General features: G+C 45.9%; 1 protein-coding gene across 1 annotated transcript in view; it reads left to right on the top strand.

Annotated features, from left to right (window-relative positions):
- Nucleotides 1-17,509, top strand: part of amn (amnion associated transmembrane protein) — a 66,108-nt gene that overhangs the window by 35,919 nt on the left and 12,680 nt on the right. Inside the window, exons 7-9 of the mRNA XM_086003022.1 lie at nt 4,838-4,946; nt 14,136-14,218; nt 16,101-16,287. Coding sequence (XP_085859148.1) covers nt 4,838-4,946; nt 14,136-14,218; nt 16,101-16,287 — 379 coding nt within the window. The remainder of the gene's footprint in view (nt 1-4,837; nt 4,947-14,135; nt 14,219-16,100; nt 16,288-17,509) is intronic.

Below are 17,509 nucleotides of genomic sequence, written 5' to 3' on the forward strand. Positions count from 1 at the left end.
CGTTGATGCTGCTCGGCCCTTGACCACCGGCTGCGGTCTGCTCTCTCTCGCCTCTCTTCCCCCGTTGACGCTGCTCGGTCCTGAACACTGGCTGCGCCCTGTGCGCTCTGCCCTCTCTCTCTCCCCCGTCGATGCTGCTCGGCCTTTTTCTGGGGCGCTCGGTCGGGCTCTAGCCTGTCACTGTCCGGGAAGGGTCTGCGCAGTAACTGTTGCCAGCCCGTTTCGCTGGACCACCATGACTGGAAAGCCAAACCTGGCTCTCGACAGCCTCCCCTGTGATGCTCAAATCTCCACTGGATGACTGGGCGGTTGCCCGTGGTCGACGCCCGTGCTTCTGGACTCGACCTTCTTCCACTCTTCTCCAGGAGCGAATCCCTGGGAGGTGATGCAGAGTTGCAGGTAGGTTCGAACTTGCTCGTCACCACTGTTACGTCCATGTAATAATAAGAAAAGGACTGCAGAGAACGGTACAACAGGTGTTTACTCAACGTGGTTCAAACTGCAACTGAAACAACAGATTACTACTCAGCGTTATATACAGGTGTGGTCACTGCCGGTACTACAGTATACATGAGCTGTAGAAAGTAGTTCCCCCCTTAAAGGTACATACATTACACTGACCAACATACATCCCTCAGCCAGCACACTATTAACAATGGATTATCTGGTCATTCATTCATGGGGCTGTGTACAGTGGCTGCTACATTTACCTGTACAACAACGGCAACTGAACTTTAACAGTAATTGGTTGTAAAGCACTTTGGGACATCCTGAGGATATGATAGTAAAAATGCAAATCCTTTCTTTCTTCTGCATGTAACGTTGCTTCTTCTTATAATAGCTTTCTGCCATTGATACCAAACCTTTTGTGCTCCCTCAGTCTTCCAATGGCAAATAAATTAACACTCCATTGGATCATGTGACTGAGGCTATAAACTATAAGTCTGATTTATTACAAGTAAAGGTTAAGCAGCAGCATAAAATCCACACCGCACATTTCACTTGGTTGCAGAATTTCCTACATATCTCTTTGAATACAAAATTAACAAATTTTGCTAATTCTCTTAATAATAAATCTGGATCATGAGATTTCATATGCTCATTATGGAGTCTCTATGTGCTCCCTCCACCCAGGCTCCAGTACAGTGGTATGAGAAGAACTGGGGAAAGCGGTTCCACTTATCCTTCAGAATCAGTAGCTTTCTGAACTGTCCATCAAGTAGACTTCAGAGAAATAGAGAGTAAGATGAAGCAGAAATGAATGCGTACGACAGATGTCAGGTTGAGAATACAAGTGAGAATCAGGCTGAATATAGAAAGTTCAGAGGGGAAGTGAAAAAGTAAATAAGAGGGGCAAAGAGAGAGTATGAGAATAGATTGGCAGCTAACATAAAAGGGAATTCAAAAGTCTTCTATAGGCATATAAATAAAAAACGGGTAGTAAGAGGAGGGGTGGGGCAGATTAGAGACCTGCGCATGGAGGCAGAGGGCATGGCTGAGGTACTAAATGAATACTTTGCATCTGTCTTCACCAAGGAAGAAGATGCTGCCAAAGTCATAGTGAAAGAGGAGGTAGTGGAGATACTGGATGAGATAAAAATTGATAAAAAGGAGGTACTAGAAAGGCTGTTTGAACTTAAAGTTGATAAGTCACCAGGACCGGATGTGATAATCCTAGGATGCCGAGGGAGGTTAAGGAGGAAATCACGGAGGTACTTGCCATAATCTTCCAATCCTCCTTAGATACGGGGGTGGTGCCAGAGGACTGGAGAATCACAAATGTTACACCCTTGTTCAAAAAAGGGTGTAAGGGTAAACCCAGCAGCTACAGGCCAGTCAGTTTAACCTCAGTAGTGGGGAAGCTTTTGGAAACGATAATCAAGGATAAAGTTAACAGTCACTTGGCCAAGTGTGGATTAATTAAGGAAAGCCAGCACAGATTTGTTAAAGGCAAATTGTGTTTAACTAACTTGATCAAGCTTTTTGATGAGGTAAGGGAGGGTTGATGAGGGCAATGTGGTTGACGTGATGTATATGGACTTCCAAAATGCGTTTGATAAAGTGCCACATAATAGGCTTGCCAGCAAAGTTGAAGCCCATGGAATAAAAGGGACGGTGACAGCATGGATTCGGAATTGGCTAAGTGACAGTAAACAGAGTAGTGGTGAACGGTTGTTTATCAGACTGGAGGAAGGTACACAGTGGGTGTTCCCCAGGGGTCGGTTCTAGGGCCGCTGCTTTTCTTGATATAAGTTAATGACTTGGACGTGGGTGTACAGGGCATAATTTCAAAATTTGCAGTTGGCACAAAACTTGGAATTATGGTGAACAGTGAGGAGGATAGTGATAGACTTCAAGAAGACATAGACAGGCTGGTGAAATGGGTGGACACGTGGCAGATGAAATTTAACGCAGAAAAGTGCGAAGTGATACATTTTGGTAGAAAGAATGAAGAGAGAAAATATAAACTAAAGTGTACAATCCTAAAGGGGGTGCATGAACAGAGAGACCTGGGGTATATGTGCACAAATTGTTGAAGGTGGCAGGGCAGGTTGAGAAAGTGGTTAAAAAAGCATACGGGATTCTGGGCTTCATAAATAGAGGCATAGAGTACAAAGGCAAGGAAGTTATGATGAACTTTTATAAAACACTGGTTCGGCCTCAACTGGAGTATTGTGTCCAATTCTGGGCACCGCACTTTAGGAAGGATGTGAAGGCCTTAGAGAGGGTGCAGAAAAGATTTACAAGAATGATTCCAGGGATGAGGGACTTCAGTTACGTGGATAGGCTGGAAAAACTGGGGTTGTTCTCAGAGCAGAGAAGGATAAGAGGAGATTTGAAAGAGGTATTCAAAATCATGAGTGGCCTAGACAGAATAGATAGAGAGAAACTGTTCCCATTGGCTGAGGGGTCGAGAACCAGAGGACACAGATTTAAGGTGACTGGCAAAAGAACCAAAGGCGACATAAGGGAAACCTTTTTTACGCAGCGAGTGGTTAGGATCTGGAATGCACTGCCTGAAAGGATGGTGGAGGCAGACACAATCGTGGTTTTCAAAAGGGAATTAGATAAGTACCTGGAGGAAAAACATTTGCAGGGCTATGGGGAAAGGGCGGGGGAGTGGGATTAGCTGAAGTGCTCTTGCAGAGAGCTGGCACAGGCTTGATGGGCCGAATGGCCTCCTTCTGTACTATAACCATGCTATGATTCTATGAAATCAAACCTATTCCTCAGAAACCCAAAGGGACAAGCTGCCAATCAACCTGATTCAATCAAAAGATAACTCAGCAGCTAGTTAACAGGAAGTGCTTCGCATGAGATCAATACTATTTGCTTTGCACATAAAATATGCTAACATATCAAGGCCAATTAGTGTCATGGCAACTGTAATTAGCTGTGTTGACTGTGGACCTGGTTTGTCTCACAATGCAAATTCTAGACACACCTCACCCGGAGGGCTAGAAATTCGGTTCTTTTGCGCCTGCTGTTAGCACCGCCGGGGGGGGGGGCGCTAATGGGGCGCAAAGGGCTTATCACCCGGTGGCGGGGTGTGAAAAAAGCACCTCCCGAGAAATTCGGCGGCGTGTTGCTGAGGCGCTACCCAATAGTGCTGAGCCCTCGCCGGTAGCACCCGGGCCACTGCGCCGTTAACAATGACATTATCACCATGCGGTGCGACCCCTTAGGGCCCCGCCGCAGCCCTTTACCGCCCCGCGGCAGAAATTTGGCTGCGCCCTGCGAGGCTGCTGCGGGCGGTGTCAGCGGCAGCCTCGTGGGTCGCAAACCGGGCCGACCTCCGCTCACGGGACGGTATTTAAAGGGGAGGTGCGGCCGCCATTTCCTTTTATTGGCTGACCTCCAGTTCGGCCCTCCGTGGTGGGCCGTGGCGTGGTCCTGGCCGCCATCACGCAGCCCAGCACCACATCTCAGCGCCGGGCTGCTGCCATGGCATGATGCCACCCTGGTGGCCTAGTTGGGGCCATCAGAGGCCCTGCAGAGTGCACAACGGCCCTCCCCATTAACTGAAGGGGAGGGGCGTTGAAATGTGGCAGCCCCCCGCGAAGCACTGCCGATCGCGCCCCAACAGGAAGTGGAGCACCCGAGATTGCGCTCCACTTCCTGTGCGGGGCAGTAAGCCGAATTTAGCGGCCGGGACGGCACCTCCACGCCGGGCACTAAATGTCCGGTCTTACTCGGTTACCCAAACGGGGCGTTTGGGTAACTGAGTTTGTGCCCTGATCAGAGATATTGTAACAAATTTAAAGCGATCAGTCACTATTTCATAGATAGATAGTAACAAAATATAAACAAAACACAAATGCTGGAAATCTGAAATCAAAAAACAGGAAATGCTGCAAACACTCAGAAGGTGAGGCAGCATCTGCTGAGAGAGCAGAGGAGTTGAAATTTCAAAGTTTTGACAAAGGGTCCACACCTGAAATGTCAACTCCTCTCCAATGCCAACAGTGTGGAACAAAGCCAATCCAGTCCTGACTGCTAGTGAGAAGTTACAATCAGAGAAGAATAAGGATGTTAGATTCCGCTTGCTTAGTACACAGGAGGCAGTGCGGCTAATTTACACAGGGTAGCGCAATGACTCACTTGGTTTACATCTCCAATCTAATTCTCCATTTAATTAGTATCAAGTGGAGGAGAAAGATGCTGCATAGCTGAAAGGAGTTTAGAGAGCCTCTAGATGGGGTGTAGAGAGAAAGTAATAGATAAGGAAGGCTGCTGTAAAAGGACAGAGCATCTACCAACGACGCAATGGGAATAAAAGGTATCCACAGCCTATTAAATCAATGAACACTGCTATAACACGTGTTTTCATTTGCAGAACCACAAAAGAATTTGTTCTAATTTGCAACAAGAATCAGGAGGCCATTGTCCAGAGCTTGTTTGTACAAACCCCTTGAAGCCTCAAGGACACTGCTGTGAGATATGTGGTGAGTGTTGCTAATGCTATATTTACCTTTATATTCAATTTGGATCCACTTCGATTTTATAGATTTCTAACGCTCAGTTTATTTACTTTCAACTGTTTCATGTGAATTTTGTGTTCATTAAGGTGAAGGACATTAGTATTATGAGAATGGAACATTTTCCATTTCCAGCACCCAGCACTCCCCAGTCAGGTATAGGACGGTTAAGTGCAGAGTAAAGCTCTCTCTACTCTGCCCAATTACTGTGCCTCAGCACGAACCTCAGAAAGGTAGTCCATAGTGCACTAATGTGACAGCTTTTTATTTCCCACACCAGCCATCCTGAGTGGGATTACCAAATTAGGAGCAGTTTACATCACAGTGAACGATTGGATTGGACCCGAAATCGGTGAAAATTTGATGTCTGTTTGTCATTATAAATTCTTGAATTATGCATCCTGAATCAACAAACAAAATCTAGAATCCCTCTCCTAGCAGGATTTGTACAGATTTAGATATATATCAATGGTAACGTGAATACAACATACAAACAATAATAGACAGGTAAAGACCCTCTGGTCCAATTGGGATACCAGGTGTGTCACAATATATAGACTCTCCACCCCACCCAAAACCAAATGATCTCCCGGGAGAGGCGAAAAACCAACTAAAAACCCAGGCCAATTTTGGGGGTGGAGGTGGGGGGGTGGGGGGGTGGGGGGGGGGAAGCTGGGAAATTCCTCTCTGACCCATCTAGGCAATTGAAACTAGTCTGCTCTCTCAGCTGACTTATTTCTTCCTGTACGACCATATCCAATTTGTACCACCTCCCACGTTCAATGAGTAGCACCCACACTCAAAAAAAGGTTCATTTTAGGAAAGAGTCTAAGTATATACATGCTTCCAGCATCTGATGTGCATGTCTAAAATGTGCATGACTAGATATGTAAATATAGCATCAAGTTAACATGTCCAGTAATAAAGCCTGGAATATCCAAAATAAACAAGAGTGAACGAACTTGCATTTATATAGCATCTTTCACAATCTCAAGCCATTCCAAGGTGCTTCAAAGCCAATTAAGTACTTTTGAAGTTGTAATGTTGGGGACTGCAGCAGCCAATTTGTGCTTAGGAAGGTCCCACAAACAGTAATGAGGTAAATGACCAAATCATTTGTTTTAGGTATATTAGTTGAGGGATAAATGTTGGTCAGGACAACTCCCCTGCTCTTCTTTGAATAGTGCTGTGGGACCTTTTACACCCACCTGAGAGGGAAGACAGGGCTTCAGTTTGATGTATCATCCAAACATTAGCATCTCCAACAAGCTGCCGACTCCCAGTGATGCAGAGACACAGAGTGCCCACAGCACCTGGTCTGCACTCAAGACCTCCATAATCAGCACCTGTGAAGAGACGCTCGGTCACTCAACCTGGAAACACCAAGACTGGTTTGACGAGAACGACCAGGAGATCCAGGGGCTAATGAGCCGCAAGCGCAAGGCATTCCTGCTCTGGAAACAGCAACAGAACTCGAGAGCAAGAAAGCAGCTCTACAGAAGCCTGAAGGCCGAGGTCCAACAACAAACTCGCGACCTAAAGAACAGATGGTGGGTGGAGAAAGCGCAGGAGATCCAGCAGCTAGCCGGCAACCACGACATGCGTGGATTCTTTAGCGCAGTCAAGACCATCTACGGCCCAAGCACCCAAGGTCCTACCCCACTGCAGGCCAAGAACGGAGAGGTACTCATCAAGGACAGAGAGGCAGTCAGTGCCCGCTGGAAGGAGCACTTCGAAGATCTCCTTAACCGAGACTCTGTTTTCGACGCGAATGTCCTCAACTCCATTCCGCAGCATGCTACCCGCCACCATCTCAGCACAACCCCAGCCTGGCATGAGGTTGAAAAGGCCATCCGACAACTGAAGAACAACAAGGCCTCAGGAGCAGATGGAATCCCTGCCGAGGCACAAAAGCATGGCGGAGAAGCACTACTGGCGTGAATTCATGAATTCATTTCTCTTATCTGGAAGGAGGAGAGCATGCCAGGGGATCTCAGAGATGCCATAATTGTGACCATCTTCAAGAAAGGTGACAAGTCCGATTGCAGTAATTACAGAGGAGTTTCCCTGCTGTCTGCCACGGGGAAAGTCATCGCAAGAATCCTCCTCAATCGCCTTCTCCCAGCGCCCGAAGAGCTCCTCCCAGAGTCGCAATGCGGATTCCGCCCACTAAGGGGCACAATGGACATGATCTTCACCGCTTGTCAATTACAAGAGAAATGCAGGGAACAGCATGCTGCACATGGCCGCCTTTGATCTCACAAAGGCCTTCGACACTGTCAACCATGAGGGATTATGGAGTGTCCTCCTCAAATTCGGCTGCCCTCAAAAGTTTGTCATCATCCTCCGACTGCTTCACGACGACATGCAAGCCGTGATCCTGACCAATGGTTCCACCACAGACCCAATTCACGTACGAACCGGGGTCAAACAAGGCTGTGTCATTGCACTAACACTCTTCACAATCTTCCTTGCTGCAATGCTCCATCTCACCCTCAGTAAGCGCCCCGCTGGAGTGGAGCTAATTTACAGAACAAACGGGAAACTGTTCAATCTCCGTCACCTCCAGTCCAGGTCCAAGGTCGTCCCATCCTCTGTCATCGAATTACAGTATGCAGACGACGCTTGCGTCTGCGCTCACTCGGAGGTCGAACTCCAAACCATCGTCAACACCTTCACCGAAGCGTACGAGAGCATGGGCCTTACACTAAACATCCATAAGACAAAGGTCCTCTACCAACCTGCCACCGCCACACAGTACTGCCCCCCCCCCCCCCCCGCCCCCGCCCGATTATCAAATTCCATGACAAGGCCTTGGACAACGTGGACCACTTTCCATACCTCGGGAGCCTACTGTCAACAAGGGCAGACGTCGATGACGAAGTCCAACAACGCCTTCAGTGTGCCAGTGCAGCCTTCGATCGCCTGAGGAAGAGAGTGTTTGAAGACCAGGATCTCAAACCCGGCACTAAGCTCATGGTCTACAGAGCAGCAGTGATACCCACCCTGCTGTATGCCTCAGAGACATGGACCATGTACAGCAGGCACCTCAAAGCACTAGAGAGTTACCACCAACACTGCCTCCACAAGAACCTGTAAATCCATTGGCATGATAGGTGCACCAACGTCAGTGTTCTCGCTCAGGCCAACATCCCCAGCATCAAAGCTTTGACCACGCTCGATCAGCTCCGATGGACGGGTCACATCGTCCACATGCCCGATATGAGACTCCCAAAACAAGCGCTCTACTCGGAGCTCCGTCACGGCAAGAGAGCCCCAGGTGGGCAGAGGAAACACTTCAAGGACACCCTCAAAGCCTCCTTGAAAAAGTGCAACATCCCAACTGACACCTGGGAATCCCTGGCCCAAGAACTCACAAAGTGGAGGAGAAGCATCCGAGAAGGCACCGAACACCTCGAGTCTCTTCGCCAGGAGCAAGCGGAAGCCAAGCACAAGCAGCGCACGTCAATCCAAGCACCCCAACCACCTGCCCCTTCAACCACCGTCTGCCCCACCTGTGACAGAGACTGTAGGTCCTGCATTGGACTCATCAGTCACCTGAGAACTCATTTTTAATATGGAAGCAAGTCATCCTCAGTTCTGAGGGACTGCCGAAGAAGGAAGAAGCATCTCCAACAGTACAGCCAACCCTCAGTACTGCACTGAGCTGTCAGCCTAGATTATGTGCTCAAATCCTGGAATGGGGCTTGAACCCATAACCTTCTGACTCAGAGGTGAGGGTGGTACCACTAAGCCAAAGCTGGCACTTAACTTATTCAATGATTTCCACTGTGTTGCATCATAATACTTGTACACATAAAGCTCACCTGGCCCCACAAATCTCTAAGGATGCATTTACACTGCAACTGCAGAGCCAATGTGAATGGATTTCACTTCGCTGTAATGCTGCAGTTCCTGTGTAAATACAGCCTGAATCTGGGGCCACGGCCAGACCTGACACCCTGGAAGGAGTGTCGTTCCCTTCACTCTGGAGTCAGTAGGGGGCCTGACACCTGATTTGCACTATACAAGTTTAGTGTTGGCGCTCTTCAGATTGAAGCACATAGAAGATAGCAGCAGGAGTAGGCCATTCGCCCCGTGAGCCTGTTCCGCCATTTAATGAGATCATGGCTGATCATCCAAATTCAGTACCCTGTCCCTGCTTTCTCCCCATATCCCTTGATCCCTTTAGCCTTAAGAAATATATCTAACTCCTTCTTGAATATATTTAATGAATTGGCCTCTAGTGCCTTCTGTGGTAGAGAATTCCATAGGTTCACCACTCTCTGGGTGAAGAAATTCCTCCTCATCTCAGTCCTAAATGGCTTACCCCTTATCCTTAGATTGTGACCCCTGGTTCTGGACTCCCCCGCCATCGGGAACATCTTTCCTGCATCTAGTCTGTCTAGTCCTGTTAGAATTTTATAAGTTTCAATGAGATCCCCTCTCATTCTTCTAAACTCCAGCAAACATAAGCCTAATCGACCCAACCTCTCTTCATACGTCATTCCTGCCATCCCAGGTATCAGTCTGGTGAATCTTTGCTGCACTCCCTCCATGGCAAGAACATCCTTCCTCAGATAAGGCGACCAAAACTGCACACAATACTCAAGGTGTGGTCTCACCAAGGCCCTGTACAACTGCAGCAAGACATCCTTGCTCCTGTACGCGAATCCTCTCGCTATGAAGGCCAACATACCATTTGCCTTCTTAACCGCCTGCTGCACCTGCATGCTTACCTTCAGCTACTGGTGCACAAGGACACCCAGGTTTCGTTGCACTTCCCCTTTTCCCAATCTATTGCCATTCAGATAATAATCTGTCTTCCTGTTTTTGCCACCAAAGTGGATAACCTCGCATTTATCCACATTGGGCAGATGCATGGCAGATGCAGTATAATCACCCAACCTGTCCAAATCATACTGGAGTTTCTCTGCATCCTCCTCACAGCACACAAAGGCCACCCAGCTTTGTGTCATCTGCAAACTTGGAGATATTACATCTAGTTCCCTCGTCTAGATCATTTATATATATTGTGAATAGCTGGGGTCCTAGCACTGATCCCTGTGGTACCCCACTAGTCACTGCCTGCCACTCGGAAAAAGACCTATTTATTCCAACTCTTTGCTTCCTGTCTGCCAACCAGTTCTCTATCCAAGTCAGTACCTTACCCCCAATCCCATGTGCTTTAACTTTGCACGCCAATCTCTTATGCGGGACCTTATCGAAAGCCTTCTGAAAGTCCAAATACACCACATCCACTGGTTCTCCCTTATCTATTCTACCAGTTACATCCTCAAAAAATTCCAGTAGATTAGTCAAGCATGATTTACCTTTTGTAAATCCATGTTGACTTTGTCCGATCCTGTCACTGTTTTCCAAATGCGCTGATATTACATCTTTTATAATGGACTCTAGCATTTTCCCCACTATCGATGTCAGACTTACCGGTCTATAATTCCCTGTTTTCTCTCTACCACCTTTTTTAAATAGTGGGGTTATATTAGCTACCCTTCAATACATTGGAACTATTCCAGAGTCTACAGAATTTTTGAAGATGACCAGCAATGCATCTACTATTTCTAGGGCAACTTCCTTAAGTACCCTAGGATGTAGATTATCAGGCCCTGCGGATTTATCGGTATTCAATGCCGTCAATTTCCCTAACACCATTTCCTTACAAATACTGATTTCATTCAATTCCTCCCTCTCATTAGAACCTATGTTCCCCGACATCTCTGGGAGTTTATTTGTGTCCTCCTTTGTGAAGACAGAACAAAAGTATGGGCTGCCATTTCTTTGTTCCCCATTATAAATTCCCCTGAATCTGACTGCAAGGGACCTACGCTTGACTTCACCAATCTTTTTCTCTTCACATATCTATAGAAGCTTTTATAGTCAGTTTTTATGCTCCCTGCAAGCTTACTCTGATATTCTATTTTCCCCTCTTAATTAATCCCTTTGTCCTCCTTTGCTGAATCCTAAACTGCTCCCAATCCTCAGGTTTGCTGCTTTTTCTGGCCAATTTATATGTCCTCTCCTTGGATCTTATGCTATCCCTAATTTCCCTTGTTAGCCATGGTTGAGTCACCTTCTTTGTTTTATTTTTATGCCAAACAGGGATGAACAAATTCTGTGGTTCATCCATGCAATCTTTAAATATTTGCCATTGCCTATCCACCATCAACCCTTTCAGTAATGTTCCCCAATCCATCCTAGCCAACTCGCGCCTCATACCAGCGTAGTTTCCTTTATTTAAATTCAGGACCCTAGTCTCTGAGTCAACTACTTCACTCTCCATCTTAATGAAGAATTCTATCATATTATGATCGCTCTTCCCCAGGGGCCTCGCACAACAACATTGCTAATTAATCCTTTCTCATTACATAATACCCAGTCTAAGATGGCATGATCTCTAGTTGGTTCCTCGACATATTGGTCCAGGAAACTATCCCGTATACACTCTAGGAATTCCTCCTCCACAGTGTTGTTACTAATTTGGTTAGCCCAATCTATATGTAGTTTAAAGTCACCCATGATAACTGCTGTGCCCTTATTGCACGCATCTCTAATTTCCCATTTAATGCCATCCCCAACCTCAGCATTACTGTTTGGGGGTCTGTATACAACTCCCACTAACGTTTTCTGCCCCATGGTATTTCTCAGCTCTACCCATACAGATGCCACATCATCAGAGCTAATATCCTTCCTTACTATTGTGTTAATCTCCTCTTTAACCAGCAATGCTACCCCTCCTCCTTTTCTTTTTTGCCTGTCCTTCCTGAATATTGAATAACCCTGGATGTTGAATTCCCAGCCTTGGTCACCCTGGAGCCATGTCTCCGTAATTCCAATTACATCAGATCCGTTTACATCTATTTGCGCAGCTAATTCATCCACCTTATTACGAATGCTCCTCGCATTAAGACACAAAGCCTTCGGGCTTGTTTTTTTTAACACTCTTAGTCATTTTAGAATTGTTATTTATTGTAGCCCTGTTTGATTTACACCCTTGATTTCTCTGCCATCCACTTTTGCTTTTCTCCTTCCTGTCTTTTGTTTCTATCCTTGCTTCCCTTTCCTCTGTCTCACTGCACAGGTTCCCAACCCCCTGCCATTTTAGTTTAAACCCTCCCCAACAGCACTAGCAAACACTCCCCCTAGGGCATCGGTCCCCATCCCGCCCAGGTGCAAACCGTCCAGTTTGTACTGGTTCCAATGTCCCAGGAATTTGAATCCCTCCCTCTTGCACCATTCCTCTAGCCATGCATTCATCTGAAATATCCTTCTATTTTTACTCTGACTAGCACGTGGCACTGGTAGCAATCCTGAGATTACTACCTTTGAGGTCCTATTTTTTAATTTACCTCCTAACTCCCTATATTCAGCTTTTAGGACCTCATCCCATTTTTTACCTATATCGTTGGTACTTATATGCACCCCGACAACTGGTTGTTCACCCTCCACCTCCAGAATGCCCTGCAGCCATCCTGAGACATCCTTGACCCTTGCACCAGGGGGGCAACATACCATCTCGTTTGCGGCCGCAGAAACGCCTATCTATTCCCCTTACAATAGAATCCCCTATCACTATAGCTCTCCCACTCTTTTTCCTCCTGTCCTGTGCAGCAGAACCACCCATGGTGCCAGGAAGTTGGCTGCTGCTGCCTTCCCCCGATAAGCCATCTCCCTCAACAATATCCAAAGTGGTATATTTGTTTGAGAGGGGGATGGCCACAGGGGACCCCTGCACTACCTGCCTGCACCTACTACTCTGCCTGGTGGTCACCCATTCCCTTTCTGCCTGTGCAGCCTTTACCTGCGGTGTGACCAACTCCCTAAATGTGCTATCCACGATGTCCTCAGCATCGCAAATGCTCCAGTATGTATCCATTCGCAGCTCCAGTGCCGCAATGCAGTCTGTCAGTAGCTGTAGCTGGATACACTTCCTGCACACATGGTCATCAGGGACACAGGAAGTGTCCCTGATTTCCCACATAGCACAGGAGGAGCATGCCACGGGGCCGAGCTGTCCTGCTATGAATTACCCTTTACTTAATTTAAATTAAATTAAATCTAATCAATACCACTAATTGCACTACAATTAAATGATATACTCAAGGGCCCTTGGTTACTAGCACTCCCCGATACACAACAGAGACCGTAGAAACTATAACCACAAAAATTAAGACCTTCTAAATTTTATAAACTATTAATCTTAACTGTCAAACTATAGAATAGTATAAATACTCACCTGGCCGTACTCACCCAATTAGCTGCTTCCTCTTCCCCACGTCACTTTTTGAATCGTGATGTGGCTCCGGAATACCGTCGCTGGTCTGTGAGATTGGTAAGCCCGCGAAAGTGAGTTTAAGTACTCACTGTATCGCCGCTCTCTGCTCTTCCCGACACTGGCCTCTGTATAAAAAAAAGAGCTAGTGAGCAGCAAGTCAAAAAATTGCTGTCTACTGTAAACTATTACGCTATACTTGTGGGGAAGCAGGTAAATGATCACATAGCAGCCAAGCTACTGTGTATCTCTTGTTTGCAAAATACATTATAAAATCACAGATAAAAGACTAATTACAAGTTATGTGTCAGCCGTGGCTCAGTTGGTGGCACTCTCGCCTCTGTGTTAGAAGGTTGTGGGTTCAAGTCCCACTCCAGAGCCTTGAGCACAAAAATCTAGACCGACATTCTAGTGCAGTGCTGAGGGAGTGCTGCACTGTAGGAGATGCCGTCTTTTGGATGAGACATTAAACCGAGGCCCTGAATACTCTCTCAGGCAGACGTAAAAGATTGCATGGCGAAGAAGAGCAGGGAAGTTATCCCCGGTGTCCTGGCCAATATTTATCCCTCAATCAACATCACTAAAAAAAACAAATTATCTGGTCATTATCACATTACTGTTTGTGGGAGCTTGCTATGTGCAAATTGGCTGCTGCGTTTCCTACATTACAACAGTGACTACACTTCAAAAGTACTTCATTGGCTGTAAAGCACTTTGGGATGCCTGGTGGTCGTGAAAGGCGCTATATAAATGCAAGTCTTTCTTTCTTGTTATACAATAAGTAATATTATTGCATGTTTCTACAGTAGTGAATTTTTCAGAAGGCTGGAACAATAACAAATTATTGCTGTCACATTGAATTCCAGGTGCTATTATTTATTTAGAATATGGCCCAAAGTTTGATCTGGAATTGTACCGGGCCCAACTCATTCACTCGTTTCTTGGCTTGGTATGTTGCCTTCAAATCTCTCAGTATTTCATTTTTTCTTTACAAAATAGATAAATAACAGCCGAGTACAACAACCAAATATTTTTCAACTTTTGTTTTTCTTTTGTTCTGTCTTTCTTTCAACCGTATGCAGTAGTTGTAAAAAAAGACTTGCATTTATTTTGCGCCTTTCACAACCACCAGACGTCCCAAAGTGGTTTACAGCCAATGAAGTACTTTTTTGAAGTGTAGTCACTGTTATAATGTAGGAAACGCGCATCCAATTTGCGCACAGCAAGCTCCCACAAACAACAATGTGATAATGGCCAGATATCTTTTTTTTTAAATGATGTTGGTTGCGGGATAAATATTGGCCACTCCCCTGCTCTTCTTTGAAATGGTGCCATGGGATCTTTTACGTCCACCTAAAAGAGCAGATGGGGCCTCGGTTAACGTCTCATCCGAAAGACGGCACCTCCGACAGTGCAGCACTCCCTCAGCACTGCACTGAAGTGTCAGCCTAGATTATTGTGCTCCAGGCTCTGGAGTGGGCCTTGAACCCACAACCTTCTGACTCAGAGGCAAGGGTGCTACCAACTGAGCCACAGCTGACACTTTCATTGTAAGAACAAGGATTCATACGCCAATGCTTATTGGTACAGGAAACTTTGTGATATCCGGCACCGACGGGACCGAGCTGTTGCCGTCCCATCAAAACTGCCGGACAAACCAGCGGTAATGTTAAAACATACGGAGCTCGAGCTCCGTATCTAGCAACAAACCCGGTCAGCTTCTAAACAGTCGGCCGTAGCTTACAAGTGTCTCTAGCTAAGCAACAGCTTTAGCTAGACCTTGCAGAGCCTGACTGGTGAAAAGAAAGCAACGGAAAGAAAAAAAACTTACTGAACCGACTCCTGAATTTTGCCGGTGGATTGAGCAATCCACCGGTTTAACCTCCGGATAAACCAAAGTTTCCTGTATTACAGTATTATGTGTTATAGCCTTCAATCGGTCACAGTTTGCTTTACGTTCTGAGGTTGCAATTTCCCTGTAGGTGGTCAGTGAAGCTTAATTCTTAACACCAAATTGTTTCTTTCTATTTCATGCAGTTGTCTCCCTTCCTTTCCTGAGGTACCATTCCCCAGGCACTGCAGCATTACCTGAGTGGCTTTCTTTACGTGTAAGCCTAGGTAGTGAGTGTTTGTGGGTTTCTTTGACCATGAGAGAAATTGCAGCTAAGGTAGTGTATTTAGCCACTAAGGAGTTGTAATGTTTTGTTGACCACTATAGTACTTGGATACTCCAAGGTTCTACCCTGATGACCACAGGGTCCTATTATGTTATACTGCTACACTCTCTGGAACTGATATGTCTCTTGGAAACAGACTGAGGACTCTAAAGCCTGGCTGGATGACCTCTTTCCTGGTCTCTAATGTTTAGCCTGTGAATTACTGGTAGCAAGCAGTGCTGTAAATATTGTAAATCTCCTAATGGTAATTGAACTGCTAATAGCCTCCGGAACTCCTTCAAACCTGATGATGTCTTTAGTATACACTATTTAAACAAATGAATATTTAAACATGACCATGAATAGAGAGAGAAAATAAACAAAAGAATGTCAGTTAGAATTCTTTGAAACGCCAGACGTATATAGAGGATTACAGTGAAAGCTGAAACTGCAAAGAGAGGATGGATTTGCATTCCATCAAATGCTCTCTTCTGGTTTTTAGAATATGAGTGGAAGTGAGCTTGTTTGGACTGATGCCTGGTGACCAGCTCTGGGCCTTCCTATGCAGTGGGTCTGCAGCCTTTATTATTTCTATATACTTGTATAATGATGACATTACTTACTGAATATAGCCTGTTATTCATTATAGTTGAAAGTTTCTTTTCACTTTATCAGAAGAAATATAAAGGTGTGCAGATATCCATGACAAAAGTTTCCAAAAAGCAGTCTTCCAAGAAAACCATCCCAACTGATGCAGTTCCCCATATTCAGATCACCCTAATCGATAATGAGACTGAATCAGCAACAGGAACACGTGCAGCTGCACTGGCACGTGAAATTATGGAGGATATCACCTCCCAAGGTAACTATATTTGCACTGATACATTTGATTAAATCATCGTGCCTCTGGGGTAGAAACTTGCGAGTTTGAGCTGGTACTCCAAGGCAATACTGAAGGTATGAAGTGTTACCTATGATCTGCACTGAATATTTGCGTCTTTCTCTCTGAAGACAGACTGAGCAAATGCTCAGTGAGAAAAGGCTTGATACAAATCAATAGGCTGCTTTATTTCACAGTAAGGTGAACGTACAGAACAGTCTTCCGATTAGGCACTTTGCAGCCTTCCGGACTCAATATCGAGTTCAACAATTTCAGATCATAACCTCGGCCCCTATTACATTTTACTTATATTTTTTTCCACCCCTTTGTTTTGGGTCTTCCCTCCCCCCCCCCCTTTCCTTTTTTTTCTCTCTCCCATCCTGCCAGTACACTTCACACCTAATCTCAGCCGTCTTTTGTCTCCACTTGTCCTATTACCATTTCGTCTGGTTTTGAATACCTCTTAATGTCTCTTTTACTTCTTTTGTTCTATCACAGCCCTGCCTTTGATCTATTTTATTCCCTTTCCAGTTTTGAAAAAGGGTTTCGACCCGAAACGTCGACTCTAATTTCTCTCCATGGATGCTGCCTGGCCTGCTGAGTTTTTCCAGCATTTTCTGTTGTTATTTCGGATTTCCAGCATCTGCAGTATTTTGCTATCATACAGAACAGTAGATCAGACTTACTTCATTCAAACAGTAAAAATTATCTTCTTATAATAATGCAACAATAAGGAACATACCATGCTGCACCACATTAGTGGGTCATCATACCTGACTTAAACACGATGGGGTAGATTTTCCCTCTGTGCAGTGTTCAGCAGAGCACACTGGCCAACCGCCCGATAGTGCCAACAGAGGCCCGGTCCAGTTTGAAGGCCGTGTCTCATTAATATAGGGCCAGCGGGCTGCAGGTAGAAAACAAGCGCCCTGGGGCAGCCCGGCCAGCCACTGAACCCAGAAAAAGGTTGGGGGGGGGGATCCATTCTTGGGAGGGGAAGGGGCAGCAGCAACCCAGCTTATTTTTGTGGAGCCCAGAGGAGCACTGCTGCTGTCCAGCCCCACAAAAATAAATAAGTATTTACTTTTGGGTTCCTATTCGCCTGGACCACCAGCTAATATTGGGCAGAGTGGGCACAGTGCACGCCAGCTCAGCCATAAAATGGCATTGAGTCCCATTGACCTCACAGGACCCTGATTTAAAT

Source organism: Somniosus microcephalus, chromosome 12, assembly GCF_052327205.1.
Source record: "Somniosus microcephalus isolate GS21.2 chromosome 12, FLI_Smic_1.0, whole genome shotgun sequence".
NCBI classification, from domain to species: Eukaryota; Metazoa; Chordata; class Chondrichthyes; order Squaliformes; family Somniosidae; genus Somniosus; species Somniosus microcephalus.